Source organism: Aulonocara stuartgranti (genome assembly GCF_965226115.1).
Source record: "Aulonocara stuartgranti genome assembly, chromosome: 3".
Taxonomy (NCBI): Eukaryota; Metazoa; Chordata; class Actinopteri; order Cichliformes; family Cichlidae; genus Aulonocara; species Aulonocara stuartgranti.
This window is the reverse complement of record NC_138941.1, coordinates 70136011-70154212: the sequence shown is the minus strand read 5'-3', so window position 1 is coordinate 70154212 and position 18202 is coordinate 70136011. Positions and strand designations below refer to the sequence as shown.

Genomic DNA, 18202 nt, shown 5'->3' with positions numbered 1-18202 from the left:
TCTCTGTGAGTTATTTTTACTGTCATATTATAAAATGTGATGTTCTAGCATCATGTTATTCTTCTTAAGCCTTTGAAAAGCTTCCTCTGTGTCCATTAAACTGATGACTTTAGTGCTGCTGTCTACTTGTTACATTTAGTACTGTTTAATTTTCAACCTAGGAAGATCTGTAAGAAGGACTCACAATATAACATACTGTAAGATTACTAACAGGTAAAATACTCAGATTGTACTTAGATAAAAGTCATCACAGACTGGCCCAGCCTGACTGCCTTGAAGTTCAGGTGTCTTCACTGCCTCCTCTGATAAGAGCTGGAGACCTGAGTAGGTTCGTCACCCATCAGCAGCAGATCACCTCTCGATCGGGCACGTTTTCATCTGGGAGGCTTTTAGAGCTCACTGCCCTCGGCGTCGCTGCTGGAACAACCAAGTTTTGCTATTGAATCTTTGACCTGCTGATCTCACAGAGGCAGGAGACCCAGAACATCCATGCCAGCTTCAGTTTATGCTCTGTCCTGTCATCCAATCAGATTTGCATGTAATACACTGATATTCAGCCCCAGCCTGGTGTTCTCTCCATCTCTGACCTTTCACACAATTTAAACTAACAAACTTTCTCTTTAAAACTGTTTGTCAATCACAATTTACTCGATTTATTATTATTCTATCACATATTTATATCAGTCATAATGAACTCAGTATGATCTGAGCTGTAAACCTGTATTGATCATCACAAACCTTTATAGCGCTTCAGAGCAGCTCCTTCAGTGGCTGCGGCACCCACGATGTGGGACGGAGAGATTTCCTCCCCTCTGCTGTCAGACTCCACCACAAAGACTTTGCAGCTGATCAAACACACACATGTGCAATAGGACTAAGTGTAACACTCTTTTTCTGACAACGTTGTATTTGTACTCAGTTGTATATAGCATGTGTATTCTATTTTTATCCTATCATTCTATTCTATTCTATTGGGTACAGTTGTGCACAGTTTCTTATTCTATTCCAGGGTTCTCTCATGTTTGCTATGTAACTGCACTGTCCACTTCCTGCTGTAACAAAACAAATTTCCCACATGTGGGACTAATAAAGATGCTCTTATCGTTACTGTATAACCACAGGTTCACTTCACATTTGGTAGAATATAAAAGGACAAAGCTGGACAATTGTCATCACATTTCTCATTAGTTGCTGTTAGCACAGGCACACAAAGAAAGCAGAGCTTTAGCTTTAGCTCCCTACATCACTTTTAAGCCTGGATGTTGAGGCTTTTGCTTCCTCTCAGCTGTGATGACATCTCTGTCTGCTCCATCTCACCCAACATCATCCATCTGACCTGATGCTACCTGACAAACTGAAGATAAAATATTAAATTCATTTTGCATCACTTACATTTAAAATACATTTAAGGTGGATTTCTTAAAAGGGAAGGGACTGACCTGACTGTTGTGTCGAGACAGGTGTGAAGGGAGTTAAATCCAGTCTTATACTACGGACGTGTTTGGTTTTGGTCTGTAATACGTTGAGTTTATTATCTATAAGTTAACATAGCAAATCCTCCATCCAGAGGCTAAAGTGATATCAGAGCTAGACTACTTTAAGTGAAAACAGATGATCGTCTGAGCCTTAAATGAAATAAGGTTAAAAAGAAATGCTGCTATCGACAGTGTGAGGCAGTGAGCTCTGTTATACCATATTTTTTAATTTTCTTTATTATTATTATATTATAGTGTTATTACCTTCCTGTTACTTCATAATAGAATGACAGTTAATGGTAAAAGTCTTGAATAGTTTTGAATTTATTTTTCCATGATCACATTTCATTCAATCACTCGTGGACTTGTGTGAATGTTACATGTGTTATTTTCACCCGTGGATTTACAGACACTGTGTGAACAGTTTTCATTTTATCCAAAGGCAAAGTTTTACTTGATGTCCAACTGATAAAATCACTGACAGACAACAGAAGCAGGAGCTCAGAGAGAAATTCAATTCAACTTTATTCATAAAGAGACAAATCACAACGTTTGGTTTTATTTTACAGAAACTTCAAACTAAACCAAATTCAGGACGTGTATTAAACCTGCAGCTGATCCCTGTCTGCTGTTCACTACCTTTGATTTCTGTTACCAGCATCATCTCATGTTCCCCAGGTTCACTGACAACGCTGAAACCACCAGCGGGAGACTAAGAGTGCTGATTTAAAAAGATTCAGACATTTTATTTTGCTGCAGCTCAACATGAGGCTGGATCCTGATTCTTTGTTGTTTTTGTTTTCTCTACATGAAGAAAACAGCAGCAACAAGAAGCACAGCAGGAACTGACAGGCTGACCTTCAGTCCAACAGATCCTCCTGTGTGACCTGCAGGTGAGAAACAGCTGTGAGGTGTCAGGTAGGTGATGATGAAGAACAGAACAGAATCCATTTGCTCTTCAAGCTGCTGTCAGACATTATCTGCTGCACTCTGATCACATGACTCAGACCAGCTGCTTTCTACAAAGTCTCATCAGCAACATCTTTACAAACCAACATCAGATTGTGTGTTTTGTGGTCTAAAGTTTTGTGCCTCTGGTTTCTCATTGGCTCACACTCTTGCAGAGCCGTAACACGCACATGAATGAGAGGTGGTGAGTGTAGTTCCTGTTAACAGGGTATTGCAGACCATCCCGCTAATTGCCGAATTTACTTTTGTCTGTCATATTTATGATGAAAAACAAATGTAATCAAATTAGATATTGATATTTTCATATGGGAATTGATCCTGCAACATGAAACGCTGGGATTGGAAGTTCAGCATCGCTCCGCACATCATACCTGTGAGATGACAGACAGCAGTGTGGAGGAGAGTGCGACACAAAAACCATAAATATGACTGACAGCTGCAAACGAAGCAGCATCTGCTGCAGGTGAAAGATATTGGGACTAGCAGAGCAGAGTGGCTTCACTGTAAAACAAAATTAGCAGTGAGTGTGAAAAGTTTCTGTGTGTGGAGTTCAACACCGTCCACTCAGAAGCTGCATCACTGGATGGTAGATTTAAAAAGCTTGCATTCAGTGACAACAGAGCTGTTGATGAGGCACTTCAGAGAATAACTGCAGCAGCAAAGTGCACTCCCACCCAGCTCCACCATTACAGGGCCAAGTGAAGGAGGAGCCACAGACGTCTGCTGTGTGGAGCCTCTTTGATGAAAGAGCTACAGGAGATGCTGCAAAGAGAAATACTACAGCTGATGTTATGATGGAGATGAAATGTTATCTTGAGGAGCCCCTCATCCAACAAGGAGAAGGCCCACAGAGCTGGTGGGAGGCCAAGGCCACAGTCTTTCCCTACCTGTTGAAGGTGATGGAGGGGAGACTGTGCATTGTGGCAACATCTGTTCCTTTGGAGGGTCTTCTCAAAAACTGGGCAGATACTAAGGAGAAACCACATCAGCCCATCCAAGCTGAGGCAGCTGGTTTTTCTGAATGTCGACCTGCACTGAGGACAAACTGTTTGGCTGCTGAGTTTGGTTCTGTTCTGTGGATTTGTTTACAGTGGGGCTTTTTGTGCTGAATTAAACTTAAAGGTTTGATTAAAATATTAAACAACAGTAAGAATGCCTGCTTTTGTAACAGAACAAAAACACAGAATTAGGCAATTATAAGGCTTTTCATAAAAACACTACATGCAAAAGGGTTTGTCAGCACACAAAGCATTCACATTTGCCAAGTAAAGCTAAAGTATGAGGCTACAGAGGATAATAACTTAAGAGACATTTGGGAGCCACGAGACGTGCAAGATAATCCAGAGCTTAGATCTAAATAAGGAAGTCTTAACTCAGTAATGGAGAATATCCTCACACATTAAGAAGCACCGAGGGAGGGAAGTCCTTCATTACTCTGTCAGTCAGGTAGGTGATCAGTGAAGAACAGCACAGAATCTATGTACCTGCATGTTCAGCTCAATTTGTGGATGCAATAAGAAGTAAAGTGAGAGTGATCAGCTTACCAGTGACTGTGATATTAACCAGGTTACTGATGGCACCATTACTGGACTCACACCAGTAAACTCCGGTGTCGTGAGGCACCAGCGTACTGATTGAACATGATTGATCACGTTGCTGTTGTCCCCGCCCATCTCCACACTCAGCCCTCTGCAGTTTGCTTGTGTTTCTCCTCACAGTCCAATCAGAAAAGCTTTGGTCCTCCTCACAGATTACAGTCACAACATCTCCCTCAGAGACATCAGAGCTGTTGGGACTCTCGATCAGACGAGCTGCGAGGAAGAAGAGAGGTTAGATATCACTCACGACTGAACTTCTGGGACCGCTCCGCCCCCTGGTGGCCTGATTTGATAGTGAAAAATTATTTTCTACCAGGCTGATGTAATAAAGCTGTGGAATCAGGACTGAGGTTTCGGGCATTTCCCCTCGGCTATTTGCAAGTAAGAAGAGCAAACATCTGAAGAGGCACAAGCTCCAACATTTTAGTAATATGAAGAACAACTTTGTTGCCTGACCAGCACGTTGTGGCCTGCAGCCTTCATAGGTTTAAGGTTTAAAAACATTTTTAGGATTATTTGGTTCAGTGGAAACTACTGCTACTGACAGTGAAAACATTTGCAGACCTTTTCAGAGGATGAGCATTTGTTCGAGGGTCCACTTTCTGCCCTGAGCCTGGTTCTGCCGGAGGTTTCTTCCTGTTAAAAGGGAGTTTTTCCTTCCCACTGTCGCCAAAGTGCTTGCTCATAGGGGGTCATATGATTGTTGGGTTTTTCTCTGTATCTATGAAGCGCCTTGAGGCAACTTTTGTTATGATTTGGCGCTATATAAATAAAATTGAATTGAATTGAATTCTGCCAGCTGTTCATTTCTGTGTATGCACAGGATTCTCTCCCTTTCCTCTCCTTTCACTGGTGGGTGAGAGGAAGTGGGCAAATTCTACAAATGTCATTTAAAGATTAAACGACTCACTACATGTTAGCTAGATAACACACATGTCTTAAAGATATAAAGACCTGGATGGCCGCTAACTTTCTGCTTCTTAATTCAGATAAAACTGAGGTTATTGTACTCGGCCCTGAAAATCTTAGTAATATGGTATCTAAGCAGATTCTTACTCTGACATTGTTGGGGATCACTCCTGAATTTACTTAAGCCTTAGAAAAGTAAAGTAGCCTAACAAAGTAGCTAAAATCGTGGACGTACAGCATTTGGACAGAGAGAGTGATATTAATTTTCTTTGCAAACAAACAAGAATCTTCAGGGTGCAATGTGTGCTGGGCAGCAGCCAGGAGCGAGGTCTCTGGTGAACCAATCCCTCGCTACAGATTCTAGTGAAGGGACGAGGCGTGTCACATCTCTGGTGGGGATGGAGCCTCAGGGCTTCTTTTAATATCTCTGAGCTTTCCCAATCACAACTATCTCTACTGAACTTTGGCTCCGTCTAAACAGTTCTTTGAATTACTTACTAAAACAATATATGACAGTAATGAGAAAGTGGCCACTTTCATGAGTAAATCATGTAAGCCTTATAAGATTTACTTATATGTAGTCTATGTTGTGATTCTCAAAGTCAAAGTCAAAGTCAGCTTTATTTGTCGATTCTGCCACATGTACAGGACATACGGAGAATAGAAATTGCGTTACTCTTCACTCCCTAGAGTGGTGTTACTGGTTCTGCTGGTGAGACGATGTGTTCACAGGAAACTTGAAGGTTTGTACATATTCATTCTTATTCATCGTGGTATTTTGTTTCCATTCTGTCATCATAATTTGGTCCATTTAGATTCTTAAATCATAAAAGTGTTTACTTTAACTCATTTCAGCAGATGGAGAAGATGACATCACCAGTGACATCACATACAGTGTTGTGAAATCATCAAATCCTCAACAACCTCCAGTCAAAGAAACCAGAGATGGAGGTTTGTGTGTTCACCCAGGTGTCATCCACATACCTGAACCAATGACTTGGTGGTGTTTCAGGGTAGGATAGCAAAGCCCTGTTTTCCACGTCTTCCATATACAAGTTGCCCACAATGGGTGAAACTGGGGAGCCCACGGCACACCCACGTTCCTGCCTGTAGAACTGACCCTTGCATGTGAAACAGGTGGAATTAAGACACAGTTTCAAAAGCAAGCACACCTGGTCCAACAGCCTTGTCTTGTTCTAACTGCTTCAGACAGTCTGTCACCCTCGTCCTGTGACCACTTCCTGGGTCTCTTTCAGTCTTCAAATATAAAGTTTTTACAGCTTATAGATTTTAAGTTCTGCTCCAATTATTTGGGTAAAGATAATAAACACTTTGATGGTCAATAAGTGAAAGTGAAAATGTGATAAACGAATAATATAATTAATAAATAATAAATAATTATATTTTTTGATAAGTGAAGTTCACTGAACTGAAAGGAAAATTTGGTTTGATGATGGTTGACATGTTTTCCAAATAGAAGTTTTTCCTCTAGTGAGGAGATGCAGGTGCAGCAGAGCATTGCTGGAAGAAATGATCCCAAGGGTGGAATCTCCTGAGGAATCTTCAGAGACCCAGCGAGAAGTAGGGACCATAGCTGACAGCCCAGGCAGGGGTTGAGGTCAAAGGTCATGCTGTTTGGGGACCTACTGGTCATCATGAGAAGGTTCTGGAACCACAGCAATGACCATAAAGCTGCACTGGATGGAGAGCTGTGCCACGGGGCTTTCCAGAGGTAATCACGAGGAGATTGTGGACAACAGATGGAGATCTGAAGGATGAGGGGAGCGTTCCAAGCTCCAATCGACAGTGCAGAGAGGAAGTTCAAGGATGGCATCATGATTCTGTGAACAGAAAGCAGAAGCTATGGTGGTGACGGGGAATGACTGACAGCAGTTTCCTATGAACATCACCTAATGCTGTGTCACTGTGCTATGCATGCTTTGACACTCTGAAGAGGGTCTTCCTTTGTGTCATTGTTGTTGTCATTTGCATCATGAACAAGACTGCTGAAGTGACTCAACAGGTGGGGTTACAACAGCAGTAAAATCATTGAATCCAATACCCTTTCCAAAAAAGGTTTTCTGCAGAGATGAAAGGACAATAGAGGAGTCATAAGTATCCCCCCACAGGAAGAATGCATGAAATGAGGTGATGAGGGTTGATAGAGGCCATAAAACAGGAGTGCTGACAAAGGCCTGCAGCCTTGAAGATAACTGAAAGCCACATTGACAAACAGCAAAACTAACTGGTGTGTTTGTTATACCCATGTCTGCATACATTTGGACTCTGGTCATATGGACAGTGATAGAAACAACTGGAAGAGACATTTATGAAGCTCTGAGGAACTCAAACCACTCTGCATGTGTGATTTACACACCTGGAGGAGATGCACCACAAAGCTGGAATGATTTTGCAAATGTTAATTTCTATGTTTGACTGTTAACATTCATTTGCTTACTTGGAGGGTGTCAATGGAAAATTGTATTTAGTAGTCAGTATAATCTTTTAGTGATATAAGTTTGCATATGGTAGAATGCTGCATGTAATCATTTGTGTGTAGAAGTATATAGTTGGTGGCATATTGAAAGAATGTCTCATCCTAGGAGGTCTGTAACATTCTAGGGTGTTCACCCCACATCCTAGGAGCATGAGAGAGGTCGTACCTTGTCTTATTGTTTTATGGTAGGATTAACGTAGCTATGTCTGTTTTAGTCTAAGTGCCTTTTGGTTTGATGAACTGCTGGACTTTGAGACCAGCAGGTTTAGGGAAGATCTTATGGGGCCACACTCTGACACACCCCCCCCCCCCCACACACACACACACACACACACACACCCAATGAAGTATAAAATAAAGACCGGGGCAGTTTCTCAGGCGCGAGTCTCTCAGTCCGGAGGCTGCCCTTGCTTGCAAGAAATTCTGTGTGTTTCTCTTCTCTGAGTCTTTGCTGAAGAAGTATTTTAGAATATATTCCTTAACAGAGGGAACGATGCTCGTCACAGTTCTCTCCCTCATGCACGAGCAACACAAAGAGCTCTGGTGACTTGCGTCTTGTTTTTGCCATTGTAGTAGAATTGTCTTGGCGTTCCAGCAATAGGTCTGTGCTAGATGAACGTATCAGCAACCTTCAAACACGTGTGGAGAATTCATTATTTCTTTGACAGATTTTTTAGTAAATAACAGAAAAAAGAAAGTAAGAGAAAAATCACCTGCACAAGTGCCGAGGTAGGTCTCCCTGCAGGATTGGTTTTCCCTTCATCAGGAGCAGCGCTGGGCTGTTTAAATCACGGACAAACAGGATCCTACAGTTGTTCATGTTTTTAAACCCATTTTGCACAGAGAGGCATTTTTTGGAAAATGCATTGATAGTAATATTGAATATTATTACACATCAAAAAAAATAACTACAGTAAAATAATCACACCGTGACGCCTCTGCCTTTCTAAATGGAGGGACAGTAACTGTGTGTGTATGTAAGCGTGTAAAACCTGAAGATGGTAAGATTAACAGTATTTTGTCTCTATCTGCCATTCTGCTATTCATCTCAACAATAACGTGGCGCACAGCGTGGCGTGAAAATAGCCACATGCAATGGAGCAAAATATGGGTGTGTGTGGTTGGAGGATGTGTTCATGCGCACAAAGGGGGGGGTGGAAATTTTTCTTGTAAAACAAAGGGGGGCCCAGCAAAAAAAGTTTGGGAACCACTGGTTTAGACGATGTTAGCACAGAAATATTAGCTTCTGTCATGACTGATGAAGTTACTGGTTAATAAAGTTTCCAGTAAAGTGTTTAATCGCAGCCACAGATTGACTCTAAATATCCCGTTTTTCTTCAGTGCATCTGTAATACATATGTGCAAGTTTCAGTGCTTCGTTTAAACTGTATGATACTTATACTGACCCAGGGTCAGTGTAAAATACAATCCTAGCTGTGTGAACAAAGCCTGGCTCCTTTAATCCTGCATGACAAACCTCAGGATGCAGGTTATTATTACTCTTTCCTGCTGGCACACCTGTCACACCTGAGAGTCAGCTAGAAACTTACAGTGACGTGGACATCATGCAAAGACTGCCAGACTCTGTAATACTGCAAATGATCAGTGACTCAGGTTAACAAAAAAGAAAGTAAGAGGAAATTGAATTCTATAAAACGTGAAAAATTCCACACACATGTAACTCACCACTGTGTGAAGATCACAGGGGAGAAATCGTTTCTCTGAGTCAGAGATGAGTGTCAGTAACACAGAAGTTGTCATGGTCCCCGCACCTCTCCAGCTGACAGCAGTCAGGCGCTTTGTTTTGTTTATTCTCCTCTCTCGCCTCTGCTCTCCCTTTCTCTCTCGTCCTCTCCCACTCTCTCTTTCTCCTGCCGGGGCGGAGCTCAGTGTGGGCTCCTGCTCCTGGCCCACGCACCTGGAGATGATCAGCACACCTGTCGCTGATTATGAGAATTGGAGTCCTACTTAAGATGGCGAGTCTGCTCTACTCGTCGCTGGATCGTTGAGCCGTCAGCGTCAGTCGTCCTGCACTCTGCAAAGTTTGTTCGTGTCTGAACCAGGAGACTAACTGTTTCTCTGTCTGTGTATAGATTTCCCCTGGACCTGTTTTCCCTGTGCACGGTGACTGAGCGTGAGCAAGAGTGATGGAGGAAAGAAGAGGAGCTGTGTGTGGTTGCGAGGGCTGTATGGAAATCTCCCCTCCCTGGACTCCTGCCCCTTTCACTCCCGGACCCTGGAACCCCTTTTTCCCAGACACCGTTGTGTGTGTGTGTGTGTGTGTGTGTGTGTGTGTGTGTGTGTGTGTCACCGTGGAGAACACTGTAAATAAATTCACTTTTGATTTGAAGAAACTTGTGGTCTGCGCCTGAGTCCGCTCCACTAATCGTGACAGAAGTAAAACTCAGTGTCATGCAGTGACTTTTACACAACCAGATCAGATGAACCAGCTCACACTAAAACATTTTGCTGCACTCTTTACACTTATTTCTTTTCTTTCTGCTTTCTGAGATAAAAGCTCTTTATCAGTAACTTTTACAACTTCTGGCAGGTTAATGTCTGAACTTTGGAGTGAAACACACCCTTAGTTACAGGAAATAACACCACTGTCTGTAACTAAGTGAATCCACCTTAACACCACCTGTGTGTGTATGACTGCATTACACTCCCACTGCTGGGAACCTGAACAAGAACCAGAACAAAGTCTAAAATAGAAGCTGACAAACAGCTGCACCACCGAGTGACACTTTATTTTATAAACTTCACAACAGGTTTCATGTTGTGACCTGTGGAGGTGAAAAGACACAAAACCTGTTTTACAGCTTTTGAGCTGCAGGCAGGATTGAAACACACCTTAGTTAAAAGTCAAACAGCAACATTTGTCTCCTCCCCTCACGTCACTCAAATGTGACAAACCAGGAAACAGGAAGTTCTTCGTCCTCAGTAAAGAGAGACGCACAGACGATCAGACTGAGCTCAGACCAAACTAGCAGCTTCCTCTGAGTGAGTCCAGCTACAGGAGAGAAAAGTGGAAAACTCCAACACTGCTGCTTCAAGCTGCTGACGCTCCATACACTGAATGTGAGTTTGAGCAAAAACACGACTCAAAGGAAGTTTCAGTGAAGGTGGTAGAGGAGGGAGGGGAGCCAGGACTGACTGTACTTCCTGTCTGCTGTTTTCAGCTTCACTCACAGACTCAATGGCTTCCAGATCAGAGAAGGATCTCTGCTGTCCGGTCTGTCACGAGGTCTTCAGAGATCCTGTTCTTCTGTCATGTAGCCACAGCTTCTGTAAAGACTGTCTGAAGAGATGGTGGAGAGAGAGACCAACACACGAGTGTCCAGTTTGTAACAGAAGATCTTCAAAGGAGGATCCACCTTTTAATCTGGCTTTAAGGAATCTGTGTGAGTCGTTCTTACAGGAGAGAGATCAGAGAGCTTCAGAGGCTCTCTGCAGTCTGCACTCTGAGAAACTCAAACTCTTCTGTCTGGACCATCAGCAGCCAGTGTGTCACATCTGCAGAGACTCAGAAAAACACACCAATCACAGATTCAGACCCATCGATGAAGCTGCACAACAACACAAGAAGGAACTTCAGGAAACTCTGGAGCCCTTAAAGAAGAAGTTAAAGGTTTGTGAAGAAGTTCAAGTGAAGTTTGATCAAACAGCAGAACACATTAAGGTCCAGGCCCGACACACAGAGAGGCAGATTAAGGAGCAGTTTAAGAAGCTTCAGCAGTTTCTAGCAGAGGAAGAGGAGGCCAGGCTGGCTGCACTGAGGGAGGAAGAGGAGCAGAAGAGTGGGATGATGAAGGAGAAGATGGAGGCTCTGAGCAGAGAGATAGCAGCTCTTTCAGACACAGTCAGAGCCACAGAGGAGGAGCTGAGAGCTGAAGACGTCTCATTCCTGCACAACTACAAGGCTGCAGTGGAAAGAGTCCAGCGCTGCCCCCTGCTGGATGATCCACAGCTGCCCTCAGGAGCTCTGATAGACCAGGCCAAACACCTGGGCAACCTGACCTTCAACATCTGGAACAACATGAAGGACATGGTCTCCTACACTCCTCTCATTCTGGACCCAAACACTGCTCATCCAAACCTCATCTTGTCTGAAGATCTGACCAGTGTGAGACGAGGAGGAGAGAAGCAGCAGCTTCCTGATAATCCAGAGAGGTTTGATAATTACTGCTCTGTCCTGGGCTCTGAGGGCTTTAACTCAGGGACTCACAGCTGGGATGTTGAAGTTGGAGACAGTACATGGTGGGAACTGGGTGTGTTAGCAGAGTCTGTGCAGAGGAAGGGAGACATACTGTCTGGATTATGGAGAATATGGTTCTATCAAGGTAAATACACAGCACTCTCACCATCAGCTCCTCTCACTGATCTCTCAGTCCAGAAGAAGTTCCAGAGGATCAGAGTGAATCTGGACTGGAACAGAGGAAAGCTGTCGTTCTCTGATCCTGATACTAACACACACATACACACCTTCACACACACTTTCACTCACAGGATGTTTCCATTTATTCAAACTGTTGGTAAACTGAAGGTGTGTCCGTTGAAGGTGTCAGTGTCAGTGCAGCAGATGAGTTGAGGATGATGATGTTTCTAATGTTGTTTCCTGTCAGTGAGTTGAAGCTGTTAAACTGCAGCTGTCCTCCTGCTGCCTCGTTGTTCCAAAGCTCTTTGTTTCTCTTTTAGTTTCACTCTTTCTTTCTGTTTCTGCTGTCCACCTTTTCACATGGAAAATCATTTCACTGTTTCTCACTGAATGACTCCCCAAACTAGATTTGAAGTTCTATCAAGTTTCTAATCATTACAAGTGATTCATGTTTCTATTTGATGTGTAAATGGAGATGATTTAGTTTGCTGGGATATGGACTGACATGTGTTGAATGGGAGGAGCAGTTTGTTGTTGTCTTCTTGTCTGTTTATGACAACAATAAATATGTTGTTGAAACAATGATTCATGTTTAACTCCATATATGAAATGTTTCTGATCTTTGAATTCTGTTTGATTAAAGACTTTCTTCATGACACAAATGAGATTTCAGTGTATTAATAGAACTAAATAAGCTCAGAGTTGAAAGGCTGGAGTATTATGTACGTACTTCACTGTCAGGATCTTCAGGGGGATTCAAAGGGAAACATCAAACTGCTGTAATGAGATAAAGTAGTTGGGCTGAACACACTTATCTGTAGTTTGTCTCCATCCAGGATCATCAGAATATAATGAACATGTGTGAAGAGCCACAAAATGCTGCTGCCCTCTCAGCATGATGAGCTCCAGCCTTTGTTAGCAGGACAACAGGAAACATGAGACAACTTTCAGAGACAGTAACCAACTGTGGCCACAAGATGGCAGCAGCTGATCTGAGATCCTTTATTGGACAGGACTCTGCTCTGTGACGTCATCAGAGAGACGGCCTTCACTCTGATAGATCTGACGTCATGTCTGCACTGCGATGATGAAAGCTGATAAACACATTGTTATTGATCCATGAAATCACCTCTGTCCTCTCAAGTGTAGCTGTTTACAGAGCTGAAGAAGTCCTTCATCATCAAAACAGACAAACATGTATTTCCTGTATTAAGTGACGTCATCCTCACTCTGACCTCTTACATACATTCTGCTCAGTTTTCCTGCTGTAAGAAATAAACTGTGTGAAAATAGAAATGCAGGGAAACATCCATTAATCACAGCTGAGCCGTTTGTTTCTGACTCACATTCAATGAGGCTTCAGGTGTAAATACCTCAGAAGTGTTTGTGAGTTCAGTAGAAGCAGACCCAGTCGACCATCATGGCCTCCACAGCACTACACAATGCAACAGAAAGGCCTTCATCATCTGCTGAACCACCTCTGAACCACGACGCTCTCCCTGCATCTAAAAGCTGTTAGTCAGGATGAGATGCTGCTGTGATCGCTCACAATTTACCTGTGAGACCTTTGTAAATATTGTCTTTGTTTCTGGAGGAAACACCTTTAGTCTGTTTGTATTTGGAGTGCAGATCTGGGCGTCCATCACTTTAACCTGCACACGTTTAGTTATTGAGTGTAGTTGATGTTTGGCAGCATTTTATAAGTGACAGTTCATGAACGGTGAAGGAACAGAGGACGCCTGACCATCCTACCTGTGTCAGTAAGAAGACTTTCATCACAACTTCACAACTTAACACAACTGAAAGCTGAATTCAGTGTTGCATAGTTTACTAACAGTGTGTGCTGACACTGAAGTTAGCAGTTTGTTTCCTAAGAGCTGCTGGGACAAACCACAGTGAGCGGCTACAGAGTTTAGTTAAGGTGGTTCTAACATGTGACCTGTTGAATTATTTACAGGGATTTATTTTTCATTTAAAGCATCATTTGTGAAGTTTTTATCAAGTTTACTTCTTTTATGTTCTTTGTGTAACGTTTAGATTTTCTTCTCTGGTGTTTTAACTCTTCAGGTTTCCTGTAACAGAGATGTAAACCACCGTTTTCTGATGCTGCTGCACTGGGACATAAACACTGCCACTTTATTAGGCACACCTTGCTGGCTGCAGGTTATAACCCCTGCTGGAAACATCCCACAGATTTGGATCCTTATTGCCATGACAGCACCACACAGCTGCTCCAGATGCTGCAGGATGCTGGTCAGGGCTCTAACAGTGAAACTTTACTGAAAGTAAGAAACCTGAGAGGAAATAAACTTTGACTTTAGTAAGCTGAGCTCTGAAGCTGTGATGGAGCTCAGTCGGTGTGAAGGCGGCTGCTGTGTAACAAACGTTTCTCTGAGGTGCTGCGACTGATCGTGGTCATGTTTATTTAAAGAAGTCGGTGATGAAGCAGGCTGTGCAGTCCGAGCTCTTCATCAGTTAACAGTCCTCCAGAGCTGCTGCAGGGAGCTGACTGTCCTCCAGGTGGCGCTAAGTGAACAAAGTCCAAAGAAATAAACTTGGACTGTTTTTTGAAGCCTAAATAAAACGTGAATAAACTTTATAGATACATTTGAAACCAGCTACTCTGTGACTTTACACACTCACACAGTAACAGAGCTGATTCCTGATTGGAGCAGCACAGAGTTAGACTTCTTTTCTGGCTGTGGATTGGTTCGTCAGGATTTCCCCCTTTACAGGTTTAAAAACAATCTCTGTTTCTACATTTTTTGACCTCCTTCTTGTGTCTAAAGGTGAAGCAGCACCAGCCTCCTCTGATCCTCATGTTGTAGCTCTGTGTGTCCAGCAGGGGGCAGAACACCTCCAAACTGTGCCAGCAGCTCTCACTGTGAGCTCAGACATTTGTGGACACTCAGTTTGTTTGAACATAGTAAATAATCAGAGCTTCTCACACTGTTTATGGGGACACCACCTGCCCGAGGGTGTACTGTGTCACAGAGGTGGTGTATGGTGCTGGGTGTAGTTTCTCTGCTGGTTCACAGTTTTTACTGAGGAGCTGTGTTCATGTCAGGAAGGTTTTGTCTGATCACTGTGGTGCAGTTTGGTTTACTCTGTTTCTGAGTGTTTGTAGGATCAGTCTCTGCAGGTCACCTGATACCTGGCAGTGAAGTGTTTATGAATCAGCTCCGTCAGATTTAATCCAACAGAATAACATGTAAAACACTCCAGGGCTTTTACTCTGAAACTTTCTCCAGAGCTGTCTGGAGTTTTCTTACATTAAAATATTCTGGGATTACCAGACTGTCCACATCATGTGTCCTACAAAACTTTCATCCACAAATATACCCTGACATTAAACCCAAATAGATCTGAGAGCGAGTCATTAGTATCAGTACTGTGTGTGTGTGTGTGTGTGTGTGTGTGAGAGAGAGAGATATTCAGGTAACTTACTGGGTTACTGCACATGCTCACACCTTTTCAGCACAACAGGTGCAGTTTGGTGTTTTACTGCCTCCTGCTGGAACAATGATGGCAGCTCTCAAGACTTTATTGGTTATTGTCATTTCGTGTTACACAGCCTGAAACGAAATACTGTTCCTCAGCAGCCTCTACAGTGCAATAACCAATATATTTTAAAAAGAATAAATACAGTTTAAAGGGAATAAGTTTAAAAAAGAGCAGCAAAAAAGGCATAAATAGCTTAAAATCTAAGTTCTAAAAAAACCTCCAGTTTTTATTAATATTTTATTATTTATCAAATTATTATAAACTAAAAATATTTTTTACGTGATAAACGACTTCAGTGCTTTGTCCATGACCTCCTGAAGGTAAAGGGCCCAAAGAGCCAATCAGCAGCTCTGAAACAGGAAATATGACTCATGGAGAAGTTCACAACAGTTTCAGCTGCCAATTGTACTCATCACCATGGAGACTGTCTCCATGGTGGAGGCAGAGTGACAGTGTTGTAGATGCTGCATTTTGAAGCCTCAGTGTTTATGTTGTGCCCTTAAACAGGGGAAATAGTGAGGAGAGGTGAAAGAGCGGCACAGACACGCAGCTCTCACTCTCACTCGTCTGTATTGAGTTTCAGAAGCAATACAACCAAAACAATGTTCTTATGGATGCACTCAGTCTCAGGACAACTGTATCCAAACTAAGTCACTATTGTTCGCTGCATTAGCTGATGAGAATACTTTAGATAACATGAACTGTAGCATTAGACAAAAACATCTTTTTAACTCGCACATGTTAGCTGACACAGTCACTAACTTTCCACAGCAATGAAATAATACTTTAAGTACTGCATGTCTTTCAGTTGTTAACTTATACAGATAGTAACAGAAAAATCTTCACACAATATGGCGGAGTAATAGCGAAAACTAGCATACACAGTGTGTTGATAGGAGTTATGTGGGTAGTTCAGCTTCACCACTAGGGGGCTGTCTAACCAAATTGTGATATATACTGTGTTGTAGAAGCAGCGGCCGGTTACGTTTACGTGCATGGATGTGAGCCACGTTAAAAAAAATAAAGAAGCTTGCTCACTACTACTGATGTTTTATTGAAAACACGACATGGTACCAGGAGTGAACCAGTAAAGCAGGTCATCATGGACAGTGTTAAGCCACCAGATGCCGTCAACTGGAACGGAAATGTGGACTGTGAGTGGCGAACTTTTAAACAGCGGTTTATGCTATACCTGCAAGCTGTCGGCCTAGATAGTAAGCCTGATACACGGAAGATTGCACTGCTTCTTACCGTAGCAGGTCCACAAGCGGTGGAAGTATATAACACGTTTGTGTTCGCAACTGCAGAAGACAAAGAAAAGTTTGACGAAGTAGTGAGAAAGTTTGATGAACACTGTTCGCCCAAAAAGAATGAAACATTTGAGAGGTACGTCTTTCGGTCACGTATACAACAACCTTCAGAGAGTTTTGATACGTTTCTGACTGACCTCAAGTTAAAGGCAAGAACATGCAATTTTGGACAGCTGCAAGAATCTATGATAAGAGATCAGATCGTATTTGGAATAAAAGATATAAAGATGAGAGAGAGGCTTCTGAGAGAGGCGGATCTGACTTTAGCAAGTGCTGTGAAAGTATGTCATGCCAGCGAGCTCGCAATACAACATGCAAAAACCTTCAGCGGGTCGCCGAGGGAAATAGACACGGAAAGTACAGCTGTAGCTGCAGTGAATACACGGCAGGCAGGGCGCACGTACAAAAAAGAACAGAAAGAATCAAAAGACACTTTCTTGTGCAAAAGATGTGGCACAAAACATGGAAGGAAACAATGCCCAGCTTATGGTAAAATATGCAAAAAATGCAATGGACAAAACCATTTTGCCAAGCAATGTTTTTCAAAGAATAAACAAAAAGAAAGAGTACACACAGTAGAAGAAACTGCTCTTAGTGACACGTTTTTTGTGGGAATGGTAATGCAGCATGATACACCCATGGACCAACCTGCAGTCAGTACAGTGAAGCAGGACAAATGGACAGAGATGTTACCAGTGAATGGAGCCCTGGTAACTTTCAAACTGGACACAGGAGCCAAGGCTAATCTGGTGAATGAGCTGGATGTGAAAGCAATGAAAACAAAATCACAAATATTCCAAAATAACAGTTTACTCCAAGCATATAATGGAGAACCAATCAAAACCAAAGGTAAATGCAGGCTCAGGGTAAAAGGAAAATATCACAGTCTGATGTTTATCATTGTGCCAGAGGGACATGAATCTCTGTTGGGAGATAAAGCATGTGAGAGACTCGGCCTATAAACAGCTCTGAGCCCAAAAGTGTGAAAGAAATAGTGGATCTGTACCCAGACATATTCAAGGGGTTTGGAGTCTTACCCTTCACCTACAAGATAAAGCTGAAAGAAGGAGCTCAGCCTGTGGTTCATGCACCTCGACGTGTTCCAGCTGCTCTTAAAGACAAGCTCAAAGAGGAACTAGAGCGGATGGAGGCACTGGAAGTTATAAGAAAAGTTGAAGAACCTACTGAATGGGTTAACTCCATGGTGTGCATTAAAAAACCATGCAGACTCTAGGATCCGAAAGACTTAAATGCTAACATACAAAGAGAGCATTACCAGATACCTACAAGAGAAGAAATAACAAGTGAAATGGCTGGTGCAAAATTTTTTAGCAAACTAGATGCGTCCCAAGGATTTTGGCAACTAAAGCTTCATGAAGACAGTACAAAATACTGCACGTTCAACACGCCATTTGGGCGTTACTGCTTCTTGAGAATGCCTTTTGGAATTTCTTCAGCTCCTGAGATATTCCACAGGACCATGGAGCATATGATCGAAGGAATCGAGGGAGTCAGAGTTTATATGGACGACATCATTTTGTGGGGATCCACACTATAGCAGC

The 18202-nt window shown here is 42.7% G+C and overlaps 3 protein-coding genes across 3 annotated transcripts in view; 2 read left to right on the top strand and 1 right to left on the bottom strand.

Annotated features, from left to right (window-relative positions):
• The window catches only part of LOC309694005 (nuclear factor 7, brain-like), a 79704-nt gene extending 67233 nt beyond the window's left edge, over positions 1–12471 (top strand). Inside the window, exon 2 of the mRNA XM_082513698.1 lies at positions 10631–12471. Within this exon, the coding sequence (XP_082369824.1) occupies positions 10648–12039 (1392 nt within the window). The 5' untranslated portion in view covers positions 10631–10647 and the 3' untranslated portion in view covers positions 12040–12471. The remainder of the gene's footprint in view (positions 1–10630) is intronic.
• The window catches only part of LOC309693309 (hemicentin-2-like), a 1543010-nt gene that overhangs the window by 783276 nt on the left and 741532 nt on the right, over positions 1–18202 (bottom strand). The window lies entirely within an intron of this gene.
• Positions 1–18202, top strand: part of LOC309695816 (butyrophilin subfamily 1 member A1-like) — a 129277-nt gene that overhangs the window by 38986 nt on the left and 72089 nt on the right. The gene's annotated exons all lie outside the window — the stretch shown is intronic.